This window comes from Ctenocephalides felis, unplaced genomic scaffold (assembly GCF_003426905.1).
Source record: "Ctenocephalides felis isolate EL2017-DRISC unplaced genomic scaffold, ASM342690v1 CF-g0.4_SCAFFOLD_01886, whole genome shotgun sequence".
In the NCBI taxonomy this organism is placed as follows: Eukaryota; Metazoa; Arthropoda; class Insecta; order Siphonaptera; family Pulicidae; genus Ctenocephalides; species Ctenocephalides felis.
Window position 1 is genome coordinate 8162412 of NW_020538040.1, and position 14346 is coordinate 8176757.

The following is a 14346-nucleotide window of genomic DNA, read 5'->3' on the forward strand; positions in this document are numbered from 1 at the left end:
CGTAAGTCAAAGTTAAATGTATTTATTTGGCTTTCGAAATGTCAAGCTGTCAATCGGGCAGGGGTGGCAACATCGGATTTCGAAACAGTATTCGTGTATTGTCAGCTATCATGAGTGAAGTGAGTGAAGTGTTCGTTTGCTGCCAAGTCATTCAACCGGGGCGCCAACAATAGGAATGTGGTCAAAATTCGAACTAGTTGTAAGAAACAAATTGCCTTAAGGCAAGTTGCATGAACTTCTCTATGCGTATACATAATTATTCTAATTAAGAATTGAGATTCAGATACTTACAATTAGGCAAAATTTTAAACTTTCTATTTCGAAAATAACTTTTTCGCTTCCGCTTCCAAGTTGTCAATACGATTTCTAACCGATGTCTTTCACACATACATATAACATCCCTAATTGTATAAATTAAATTAATTAGTTTCACATATTTCATTTCACCTATTTCGTGTTCTAAACAAGTGTTTTATGGATTAAAGTTTGGTCGTCAACTGCGATCAGTAGATAACGAACGCATGTACGAAAAGGTGCGTCCACACCTAACGAACGAACACGAACGAACATGTCGAACAAGAAAATACAAAGATGAACGAACAGGAACACGAACGAACGCGAAAAATTCCAAACGAACTTGAACAAGCGCTTAAAAGCAGTGAGCGCTTGAATTTTCGTTGTTCGTAGATGTTCCGTGAAACGTCAGTTTTATTATTGATATGGATGTAAGCTTTAATCATACGGCATTTTCACTGGTTTTTGTGTGATTTTTGTTCGTGTATATTTTGTAAATATACTGTAAATAAATTATTCAATTAATTTCACTCAGTTTTTGTATTTAATATTTATATTTTGAGTCGTTTTCTTTCCTCAGCATTCATATTCGGAGCAAGCTGAACATTCCAGGCTTGAGCTAACTATACTCAATTTTCAAACTCTCATCCTCAACATATACATGTATGTTGAATGTCTATGTATGATAACAAGTTTAATATTTAATTGTAAAGACTGCAATTTCTTCTTTACTGCAGCTTCTGACATCCCAAACGTTTTGCCTACACTTTCCCAAGCATCGTTTTTTTTTCTAATAATTTTATAAAAAGGGTCTTTAGTCTCCCATATTATAGGAAACTTATCTATTTCATTTATGAATGATAAAATTACGTCATTTGACCATTCCATAATTTATTCAAAATTTTCAACCAATACAATAATTAAAAGTAAATATTATTAAAATTTTCAAACTGTACACAATAATTAAAAGTAAATATTATTAAATTATTAAAATTATTATTAAATTATTATTAAATTATTAAAATTATTAAAACAAAAATGTTCGTTTGCGTTCGTTGTGACGTCCACACTGCACATACGAGTTCAAACATGAACGAACAATTCCCTTTGATGTACCGACAAGTTGCGGAACATTGCTCGCCATGTTTGTTTATGTTCGTTCGTGATCGTCGTAGCGCCACACTATGCTGTCGCCGTTCGTTCTGGTACGTTCGTTTATGTTCGTTCGTGTTCGTTCGTTAGGTGTGGACGCACCTAAACACGAAACGTTCATATTTGCTCGGCATAGATTCTGATTAGATTCGCTTAAGCGCCCGGCGAAATTCTAAACTTTGATTTAGAATTTGAAATTTATAATTTATGTTGCAAAAGTTTTTTTTTTGTTTAATACCAAATAAACGTGAAAAATTTTGTTCTGAATTTGTTCAGTCGTTTTTGAGAAAACGTTGGCGAAATTCAAATTTTGACTCATTACTTAACAAAAGCGACTTTTGACACAAATTTTGACTACATGAGCTTTTCTAATTAAACTACATATCGTAGGGCCGTAAAACTCTAGCATGTCATTATGTCCAAAATTCTCTATCATCATAAAAAAATTATCAAAATCGTTTTCCAACATATGCTTATGAAGAAACGGCGCAGCCGATCTTGAAAACTAACTAATATCTTTCAAACGATTTTTGAATTTTTAAAATCGATTCGGACTAAAATGTAGACTAAAAATTTTTGCACTTTTTATACACGCGATATTTTTATCGAATTACATCGAACGGATTTTCATTGCTCATACTGAAAACTGTAAATTTCAAGCGATTCAGAATGACTTGAAACCTTGAGAAAACAAAATTAGCAAATTTAATTTTCTGGCGAAAACAAACTTCTTTATAAAATTAAAAAATATATATGTATAAAAACTTTGTACATTTATATAAGTATATTTGTACATGTTCACTATATATATAAACCCCTTTTTACACGGTAGATAGGTTCCATAAAAAACCGTGTAATTGGAAAAATTCACTTTTATATGGAAAAACTGTGCTAAACGAAAATCACTGTAAAAAAGCCCCTTTTGTCAGTTTTTAATATGATGGAAAACAAAGACATCAAACGAAACATAAAGATTAATATATTTAATATCAAACACATTTAATAAATTATTAGAATAATAATTTATTTCAATATAATATATAATATAATATACAATATAATACAATATAACATATAATATAAAAAACTATTTTAAATATTGCGTTTTCTTTATAGATAAAAATAAACAAGTTTAAAAACAATGATATTTTTGGTTTTGGTATTTCAAACAAATTAGCTTATACACACTAATATTTAGTTTTGATCATAAAACGGGGAGTTTTCATCTTATCTACATATTTCTATCGTTAACATAAACTACAAAGAATTCGTAACTGTAACATACATTTTGTAGTGTTGTATTTTGACAGTAAAACAATGAAAAAGTTATTGTAGATATAAGAAAATTATAGTTTATAGTTTATAATAAAGGTGTAAATGCAAAACTAATAAATTTCGTTAAAAAATTAATTTTCAAGCAACCCTGTAAGATCTGAAACTTGTTGTGCAATCAACGTGAAAACTCGTAATTTAATATAAATTTATATAAAGGAATCAATAGTATACGAAGCATGTAAATTAAACTTCAACAACTGTATAACAAGTCACTTTGAATTTAGTTGATAATGTATTTTGTATGATGTTATCTTGAGAGCATTCTGTGGGTAAGAGGAAGAGGGCACTTCAATTTTGCCTCGATAAGATTTCGCATGACTTCGGAAGTCTTCGGAAGGTTCCGACTTTCCTGCGTGTTGCCTGTGCCTAGAGCCTTAGGCACGGTTCCTCTTGTCTTGATAAGAGTTGCGCAACAGTGTAAAACGAAGGATAGTTATATATATATATTTATATATATATTGTAAGGGTATGCTCCCATTCGTAATAATTATAAATAAATATTATAAAACGGTCAAAATATAAACTACGCAGTTCTGCAGACTGACTCATGCTATAACATTGTATGCTCGAGATATCCTTGACTAGCCCAGCGAGCGTTGATAAAATTATTATTAATTAATTATTAATTATTATTAGTAAAACATCGAGTTGCACTATGCAGTGACATTGAACAAGGATTATAAAATGACTTTGAGGGCGACCTGTTAAAAAGGCTTGCAATGACGAAGTCTTTGGTCATTTAGTTTCCATAAAGTTCAGATCAATATGAGTTAGGCAGAGGCACTTTAGTTATCAATGGAGTCATATTTAAGTTCAGTTGTTAAGTTAATGTAAAGTGTACAAGAAATTATGAAATAAACAAATACATAAGACGTCTTCGTCTGTTATACTGACCATCCTCCACAGGTAACAGTTTTGTTTAGCATCAGGAGGAACTTGCATACATCTTTGGCATTGTCGGTGAAATTTTGGTGCCATCGGTGGTTAAAATATATATATATATATATATATATATATATATATAATTAATTTAATTAAGTCTAATTAAGTCATTCAATCTCAATCCGAAGAAGTCTCTTCAAATTCATAGTCCGAATACGATGCACCTTCTTCAGACAATAACTCCGAAATCAATCTACAAAATAATTGTATTAATCATTTTTGTAATATTCAAAAAATTATTTAAATATTTAAAATACTGACTTCAAAAACTTCACAATTGTAAAATGAGGTTCGCCAAAAAACTTCTACACGAAACTTGAATCCATTAACGCTTATGAATTCTACATCCATCAGAATCATTTTTCCCACTTGGGGATCCATTGGCAATTGTGCCAATTGATATCCTAGTAAAGTCAAATTTTCTTCCGAATCTAGAGCATTTAATCTGTAATTACAAAAAACAAGTAACTTACTAACATAAAACAGCCAATATACTTCTATGGTAAGACTAGCTGTAAGTGGAATTCTGTCTTAAGGCAATTAAGGCATCGTGCCTTAAGGCAAATTGCGGGAACTTCCCGTACCAAAAATTATTATTTTTTTAAAAACGATTGACATTTTTTAAAAAAAATTACTTCGAAAAAATAAGATTTTTGAGAAACTATAAATTGGACAAAAAATTACTTTTTTTTGAAATTTTTTTTTTTTTTTTTTTTTTTAAATTTATTTTGGAAAAAATAATGTATTCTTTATTTTGGCATATTTTGGAAGATCTGAACTTTTTTTCAAAGCAATCGTACTGCTTTAACTGCATAGAAACAAAATGTCAAAGCGCGTAAGCGCCGTGTCGCTGTCTAACGAATAAACATTGGTACGGAACCCATAGGAATGCAAACAAAATTTATATTTATTGTTAAAATCTCTATAAAATATCTGATAATTTGATGTGCATATGTCTAATGATCATTTTGACCGCCAAATGCATTTTTTTTTACTTTTTTCGTTAGATCTCCGAACCGCTAGACCTGCCCTCATGAAAATTGACCAATTCTTCATCTTGTCAATACAAGTCAAATGTTTTTGAATTATTAAAATCGGAGGCTCGTTCTCTTAAAAACTGAGTTACCGTTTTCGGCACTTTTTGCCCCGTATCTTTGGAACGGCTGGACCTGCCTTCGCCAAAAACTAATCAGCACGTCTCCTTATCAATACGAATCGAATTATTCAAATCGGTTGATCCGTGTTCCCGAAATCGTCGACGAAAATTTGTATCCGCACATACATACACACACACAAACACACACACACACACACATACATCCATTTTTTCTAAGGTATGCCAAAATATTCAGAAACCTCTGAAACGTAAAGATATATAAAAATTTTCATTTTCGATTTTTTTGCGATTACTATAACTTGCCCTACGGGAAGTTAACAATCATTACAACTGATGAATTTTGTTATATTTCTATTTTACCATTATTGGTTGGGGTACAAATGTATGTATATATAATATAATTAGGATGGGGTCCTAAGTAATATACATAATTAGGATTGCCGTGGCCGAGGTCGTTATGGACCGATATGGATGGCGTCGCGCGTTCGACAGTCTGACATCAGGAACCAGCGGTGTCCATTTTCAATGAAAAATATAGATCATAATATGTTTCCAATTGAAAATTAGTCTATCTCGGTACTGCGGTGTGAAATAGAAATAGGAAATTTCTCACACTACTTAAACTTCTCACTCTCTAAATCGAGTTCGAGTTTAACTAAGCTCACTAACCTGCCTTACGGCAGTACTACTCATTATTATTATTATATATAATTATTTTTACCTTTGTAGAAATTCAATAGAAAATTGTACAACTTTCTCATCGGGTGGATCTAGTACTTTCGCCAAAAACTCTGATATGTTTCCAAGCTGCAAGAGCTTAATTTTCAAAATTACTTCCTCGATTCTCATTCGTAACATTTCCGGCATCTGAAATTCTTTCAGCAAAGTCATCCTCGGTCTACAAAAAAATAAGGTGTAAGCGGCATTTTGCTTTAAGAACTTAGTCAAAAAGAATTTAGATTCAGCTATTTCAAAAATAAAATTTTCGCTTCCGAAAGAAATAGTAATCAATGCGATTTCTTTTAAGCGCACTTGTAATATCTATAATTGTATGAATAAATTAATTTGTTTACCACATTTCATTTCATTAGGCTTGCTACGAATATTATATTCGGCAAAATGCCGATTACCGAATATTCGGCAATTATTCGGCTGGTTTATAGCGCCTAAACTCGTTCGTATTGAAGTAATTACTATTACTAACGTACTACATGTATGTCAATTTTTAGGCTTGCAACTATTCGCTATTCGGTAACTCTTTCTTATTTGGCACTATTTATTCTATTTATTCTATTCGGCTGAATACCGAATACTTAAATAACATATGTACTAGAGAATAAAATCAAAAAGCGATACTGTACATATATATTAATGTATTTCTAATTATTTCTTTCATAAACATTTATTGTTCTCTTTGATTAATGATTAGTAATGATTCTTAACAAATAACATAAACATATAACAATAACGTGTCCTTTGAATATTGAAGAAAGAGTTCTTCACGTGTTCGTTTACAATCTCAAATCAATAAAATTTAAATTAGTATATATACAAAATATAATACCGAATTCATTTCATATTATGTAAACCTTTGAATTTAACTATTCGGTATTCGGCCAATATCAAAAAGAGTGCCGAATATACCGAATACCGAATACCGAATACCGAACAGTAACCGAATATTCGATGCAAGCCTACATTTCATCCATTTCGGGTTCTAAAGATGTATTCTATTTAGGTGTGAACGACAGGTCAACTGCAATCAACAGATCAGTAGCTTCTGATTACAGTAGAACTCCAATTATCCGAATTAATGGGACCGGACCGATTCGGATATCAAATATTCGGATAATCCAATATTCGGAGTTTTTTTTTTAAATTGCCATTGGAGAGAAAAAAAGTTACGTTTTGATATTGCACTATTTTTTTATTGAATTAAATGAAAGAAACATGACATTTTCACATGTTTTAAATAAAATAAAATGTACTTATGTACAAGTTTAGAAATAAAAATAATTGTTTTGTAAACATCTCCGTCAAACCAAAACAAACAATGTGCCTACACTTTGCTGGTGGAAGAAAATAGCGCACTTAGACTTTTTTTGGACAATTTTTTTCTGAAAGTGATTCGGATAATCGGCGATTCGATAGTCAGAGTTCGGATAATTGGAGTTCGTGATTGGATTCGGATAATTGGAGTTCTATTTAAATCGATCAGCGCGCGGTGAAATTTTGAAATTTGATGAATGAAACGCTTACGTAAGCCTATAATATTTATTTAGTATGTTATTTTAGACTACGAAATTCATCGTAACCTTAAATTTTTTCAACATTTATTACGAAGATTTTTTTACTAAAAACTAATCAACGCGATTCCCAACTAATATCTTTCGAACAGTTTTTTGTTCAGGAAGTAATTTACTACAACTTCAATATTTTATACTATTTACCTATACCTACCTACTGAACAAATGATAACATTTTCCTTCCCTAGTCCTACCAGCTCGACCTTTCCGTTGTTTCATATTAGCAACACTTATCCATTCATCCTTAAGGCTGTCTAAATTCAAATCAGCGTCAAACGATTTTATTTGGATTTGCCACAATTTATTACATATCTAATATCCTCGATTGTGATGCTGGTTTCTGCTATATTTGTCGATACAATTATTTTTCTCACACCTTCTGGAGGACTTTCGAAGATTTTCTTTTGATTTGCAGTCGATAATTTGGAATGCAAAGGATAAATCTGGACAGATTTATTATATTTATCAGATTCACTCAGCAAAGATTTGTGTAACTTGGAGATAGTGTCGAGTCCTACAGAATAATTATTAATTAACAATAGGTACAGTAGAACTCCAATTATCTCAATTAATGGGGACCGGGACCCATTCGGATAATCAAATATTCGGATAATCGGAGTTTGTTTTTAAAATTGCCATTGGAGAGAAAAAAAGTTACGTTTTGATATTGGACTATTTTTTTATTGAATTAAATGAAAGAAACATGACATTTTCACATGTTTTAAATATAAATAAAATGTACTTATGTACAAGTTTAGAAATAAAAATCATTGTTTTGTAAACATCTCCGACAAATCAAAACAAACAATGTGCCTACACTGGCTTTGCTGGTGGAAGAATAATAGCGCACTTAGACTTTTTTTTGGACAAATTTTTTTTCTGAAAATGATTCGGATAATCGGCGATTCGGATAGTCGGAGTTCGGATAATTGGAGTTCTACTGTATTTGAATATTAAATATATTTTTTCATACCCGGTAGAAATATCAAAATAGCTCCATCGGGCTGTGTATCACAAATATGCCATATCAGTTTTGAAATTAGTTCCAAATTGATATCTTCTGAGAGGGGATTAAGTAAAGCTTGTATAACTTTTTTACTAAATTTGTTCTTATTTTTTTGTATATATGAGGACATTTCTTTGTATATCTGATCATTATAAGCCTTTCCTATTTCTCTTGCATTGTGACCTGAGTTCAAGTATAATATTGTATTTGAATATTAAATATATTTTTTCATACCCGGTAGAAATATCAAAATAGCTCCATCGGGCTGTGTATCACAAATATGCCATATCAGTTTTGAAATTAGTTCCAAATTGATATCTTCTGAGAGGGGATTAAGTAAAGCTTGTATAACTTTTTTACTAAATTTGTTCTTATTTTTTTGTATATATGAGGACATTTCTTTTATATCTGATCATTATAAGCCTTTCCTATTTCTCTTGCATTGTGACCTGAGTTCAAGTATAATTATGTAATACATATAGACAAATAGTCAAAATAAAAACAATATATAATTAACTACATATTTATTATATACACTTTTTCGACACTGTTTGTTGTTTTTATTCAGTAAAGAAATTCTAATAAATATTGTAGAAAGTTAAAATTAAAAATAACTGGATTAAATATTTTTCTAGTAGAATTACTATAGATTACAAGTTACACAGAAATAAAAATATGAATACAAACTAGGAAAAAGACACACACAAATTGAAAAGAAATTGTACAATTGAAACCGAAACCAATAAAATGAAATAAATAATAAACTAAATTAAATAATAAAATATAGGCCATATGATTTAAAGAATCGTAATATAAATCACGCCATTTAGAAACGAGGGGTAGTTTATTAAAAATAAAATACAAAAAATATTAACAATGGTTGAAATTATATTATGAAATATTACATGCAATGATCTATATTTTTTGTTTTTTATTACTTTTTGGATTCTTTGTTCGAAGCTCTACAATATATATATATATATATATATAATATATATATATATATATAACATATAACAAATGTATTCTGAGTGGTAAGATATTTATTTAGAAATATGAACAAATATATATATATATATATATATATACATATAACAAATGTATTCTGAGTGGTAAGATATTTATTTAGAAATATGAACAAATTGCACTCTTTTTTGCACCAATTTATTAAATACTTACTGGTTGTGCTCACCAGTAAGTAAAATTAATATTATTTAATAAATAACTGCAAAAGAGTGCCGTTTGTTCATATTTCTAAATTGATATATATATATATATATATATATATATATATATATATACATATATATACATATTAGGGTGGTCCTTAATGACATTTTCTAATTTCCTTGCTCCCAAGGACTCAAATGGTTTCAAATTGATAAAAAACAATTCTCTGAAAGTTTTAGCTCTTAATATTGTCTTTTAGATAGTGCGCAATTCAATCAAAGTTTTGTATGGTATGAAATGATATGCAGCCCATTCCTCGAATTATGAAATGGTTAGAAGAAAAATTATTCTTTATTGACTATGTGTTTCGATACCTCGGGGCAAGTTTATGCAAATTGCTGTAAGGCAAAGTGCAATATACAACTAGTTGTTTATTTCTATTGAAGATCATGTTCTTAGCTGATGATATTTTTATAAAAAACTTTTTGGTTTTTATTTATATACAATATATACAAATCTAAGATTCAAGATCCATTGTATTTGTACCTGTAGCAGTTTTAAAACTGTAAAAGTTCAATTCTTCTAACACGTCCTCCAAATAAAATTCCTCAACATCATAACAAAAACCTGGTATTGTAATAATATGGCATTTATCAAAATAATTTGAGAAGATTTCTGCATTCAATGTAGCACTCATTAATATCACTTTTAAATCTTTCGATGAGGAATAATGTTCTCTTTTAAAACTGTTAATAGCAGATCGCAATTAACATCCCTCTCATGTATTTCGTCGATGATGAGGTGTGAATATTCCTGCAGTACAGGACTGCTTTCTAAGGTTTGTAGAAGTATTCCAGTGGTGCAAAATAATATACTACCAGATTTTCTGGGCATAACTCTGAAGTAGAATATAAAAGTTAGTCTTAGCAAATGTCATACAATATAAGTACATAATAATTATTCAAGATTAAAAATATTGAACTAACTTTTCAAGTCGAATCTGGTATCCTACCTTACACCACAATTTTCATTTCTTTCGGATGCCACTCTTTCTGCAACAGAAATTGCACTGATTCTTCTGGGCTGAGTGCAAGCAATTTTACATACACTGCCATTTCCAGACATTAAAGCATCATCTAATAAAAATTGGGCTACCTGAAAAATATTCATTATAACTTGTTATATTGTAGAAGAATATTCATTATCTTTACCTGTGTTGTTTTCCCACATCCAGTTTCACCGCTTATTAATGTAACTTGATTGTCTTGAATATGTTTAATATTTGGTCCTTCATCTGGAACGCAGGCAAAGCCTTGCGAGACTTTTGCATTGTTTTATAAGTCATATTGTCATGTTTATTTATAAACTCTGATTGCAGTTCCTGATTCAGAGCATCATCTTGTGTAATTTTATTTTTGTTCGCCCTTTCTAATCGTTCTTCAAATGATTCATTAGAAGCTAATTGTTTAAAGTAATAGGGCATACAATGCTCAGATAAATATGAAAATTTTTTTATATCAGGTGTATTGAGCAACGAGCTTATTTTATCAACTTTTCTTTGGCTGATTCTTATTACAGGTATCTTAATTAAAAATAGAATTATTATGAATGCGTGCACACACATAGATATATTATATATACCACACAACACATATGCATATATATATATATATATACATACACAAACACATATGCATATATAGATATATATATATATATATTATATATATAGAGTAAGTTCTTCAAGGGCATACATCAAATAAAAGGCAAAGATTTAGAAATTAATCTTTAATTTTTCCAAACGTTTCGACATAGTATTTTATGTCATCATCAGTGGATATAAATATGGTCTTACATCAGTAGCTAGCGCAAGGCACATAATTTTGCACTATCATATATACACTAACTTGTTTTTTTTTTTATTATTTTGTTGAACAGAGCATAGCAAAATATTTGTGAAATATATAATATATTTTGCAAAGCTCTGTGCAAAATATATTATATATTTCACAAATATTTTGCTATGCTCTGTTCAACAAAATAATAAAAAACAAGTTAGTGTTATATGATAGTGCAAAATTATGTGCCTTGCGCTAGCTACTGATGTAAGACCATATTTATATCCACTGATGATGACATAAAATACTATGTCGAAACGTTTGGAAAAATTAAAGATTAACTTCTAAATCTTTGCCTTTTATTTGATGTATGCCCTTGAAGAACTTACTCATATTTCTCAACATCAAAACTAACTTCTTTAACATATATATATATATATATATATATATATATATATATATATAGAAGTGAACCGAGGGTAAAGAGAGGTTAGGTGCATTAGCAAAAGATAGTCTGTATAAATTATATTTACTAACTAGAAATTTTGATGTTCTACACACTAACAATAATTAAGTAATTCTTTTTACTACTCTATAAATATTCTAAAAAAACTGTACAAGGTAAAACAACAAATAAACAGAATTAACAAAAAATTGCAGTGGGTAAACTATCTATATAATTTGCTAACTTCTACATCCACAATTTTGCATATATGGCTAAATAATGTTTGCTGCTACATATATATATATATATATATATATATATATCTTTTCCTTAACTACCTTTTTCATATTTCTTGTTGCTGTTCCTTCTTTATACGATCACGGTACCACGAAATATTATCTCCTGCACGTACATCTGCAGGAGGTCCACCCCTATTCTTCTGAAACCGTTTACGGAAGTGGTATGATGGACCATCATTCCCTCTTCCCAAATTGAAGTTATAGCTCGCAGGGGAATATTTTGTAGGACGCTTGTTTTTACTTGTTTCAGTATTTTTGTTAATTTCATCATCATCGGAACTATTATTAGGTGGATAATTAACAGGTGTCCGAAAACCTCTTCTAGAACCCCTGTGACCTCCTCTGCTCATTGCCTGCATTAGTAATAATATTAATATAAAGGTTATAGATCCATTGAGAAATAGCAAGACTAAATGCAGGACTATTAAGAACAGCGAATAACAATATTATTAATAAATATATGCTATTATACTTACTTTTGCTTTCATAGCTATTTATATATATATATATATATATATATATATATAATATATATATATATTTAATTTGTATATCATAACCTCTCAGAAATAGCTTAAAGTTTACTTATGTCATGTTTATTTATCTATAATACTTGTCATACCTACTCTTCAAAAGAAAAAATATATATATTTAAGCTTTTGTTTTGTTCATACATTAATTGTTATTAATAATTGCCAATCATATCAATTAGATATAAAGAATAAATAATTGCTCCAGAGCCTGATTTTCAAACCGAATATGAATAATTCAAATTACGCGCCTAAAAATGCTATGTGTGTAATTCAAACATAAAGAAATGCGTATTGTGTATAATTCAATTGGAAAACTAGTTGGTATTGGTATTTTCCTTAGGCAAGTTACATGAACTTCCCGTATGTGTAAATAATCGACTCAATCAATAAAAAATAAATTAATTTATGAGTGATTATAAGTATTCCGAGTGGATTTATTATCAATAATGAAAACGAACGAACACGTTAACTCGGAGTTTTTCTAAAAGCATTTTCAAAAATCAATAATTTTTAATTGAACCAGTTTTCGTAGGACGTTAATGGTTTAGTATGTTCATTAACACCATAATCTATCGTTATACCAAGTAAATCATCTAATTTTAATTTAACGACGTCAAAAAACTACTCATTTTCTCAAATTTTGATGATTTTTTAAAATTAAACTATTTGTCGTAGGCCGTATATTTCAGTAAGTTCTAAAGACCATGAATATGTCGCAAAAAAGTTCCATAAAATCGGCTTAGTTTTTTTTTTTTCAACGTTAATTACAAGAAAACGGTTCAGTAGTTTTTTCGTTAAAACTAATCATTATCATCCCACTAATATCTTCGAACAGTTTTTGATTTTTTAAAATTGATTCGGCAGTATGAGCTTAAAATGTAGACGAAAGGTTTACCACTTTTTCAAATTACAAAAAAACGGCTTAGCAGATCGTCGCACAAAACTGACGAACGATAGTCCTCATTGAGACACATCAAATGGCTTTTAAATTTCTGAAATCAGTTCAGGCGTTTTTGAGAAAAACTCGATCAAAGGTGTAATTTTGACAAATGCCAAGAAATGATATTAATTTTTGCAAACTTTGACGAATTTTTAAAATTAACGACTTGTCGTAGGGCCGTAATATTTTAGTATGATCCATAAGACTATGGTATCTACCGTCAAAATAATAATCATGAAAATCGTCGAAAAAATTTTTTTAACGCGTTATTACAAGAAAACGGCCCGGCTGATTTCTACCAAAAACTAATCAGCACATTCCCAACCAATATCTTTCGAACGGTTTTTGAATTTTCAAAATCGATTCGGAATTGCGGGCTAAAACGTGGACGAAAATTTTTCACTTTTCTGCTATTTATAATGAAACGGCTTGGCCGATCGTCGCACAAAACTGAACACAATAGATAGTTCGTTATGAATATTTTAGATTCTCATGTTGTCTAGGGCTGGTTTATATAGTTTATATACTAAAAATCAAAACATACTGTTATGCTTATAAGCGATACATACTGTTATGTGTTTTTAACCTATATATTGCGATACTGATTGGTATATTTCACTCGATGATTCAACTAAAGTAAACGTAAAGGTGCGTCCTCACCTAACGAACAAGCACGAACGAACACGACGAATAATATACGCAACTGCATTATCGCCAAGCGAAAGCATAACTACTTGCATATTTTTCGTCGTGTTGGTTCGTGCTTGTTCGTTAAGGCGTGCCTCACCTAACGAACGAGCACTTTTTTAATACAACCACGAAAGATACGTTCGCTATTTTTCCGTCTTAACAAATTGGAATTTTTGTTTAGATTTTTGTTTATAAGCGTAGTGCAGGAATGCGTGATCGAGCACAAACAGTATATAAACAATTTCCTTTATAGATTCGAAAACTTGAATTGTTTTGATT

General features: G+C 29.9%; 1 protein-coding gene across 1 annotated transcript; it reads right to left on the reverse strand.

Moving 5' to 3' along the window:
* Positions 1-3840: 3840 nt before the first annotated feature.
* On the reverse strand, positions 3841-12392 carry LOC113378650 (ATP-dependent RNA helicase DHX36-like). The gene is given in 14 exon segments (XM_026619212.1): positions 3841-3916; positions 4040-4168; positions 5562-5738; positions 7301-7430; positions 7433-7660; positions 8120-8335; positions 9869-10039; positions 10042-10220; positions 10309-10339; positions 10342-10477; positions 10534-10595; positions 10598-10904; positions 12018-12257; positions 12381-12392. Coding segments are annotated over 14 exon segments (2094 nt in total).
* Between the last annotated feature and the right edge of the window lie 1954 nt (positions 12393-14346).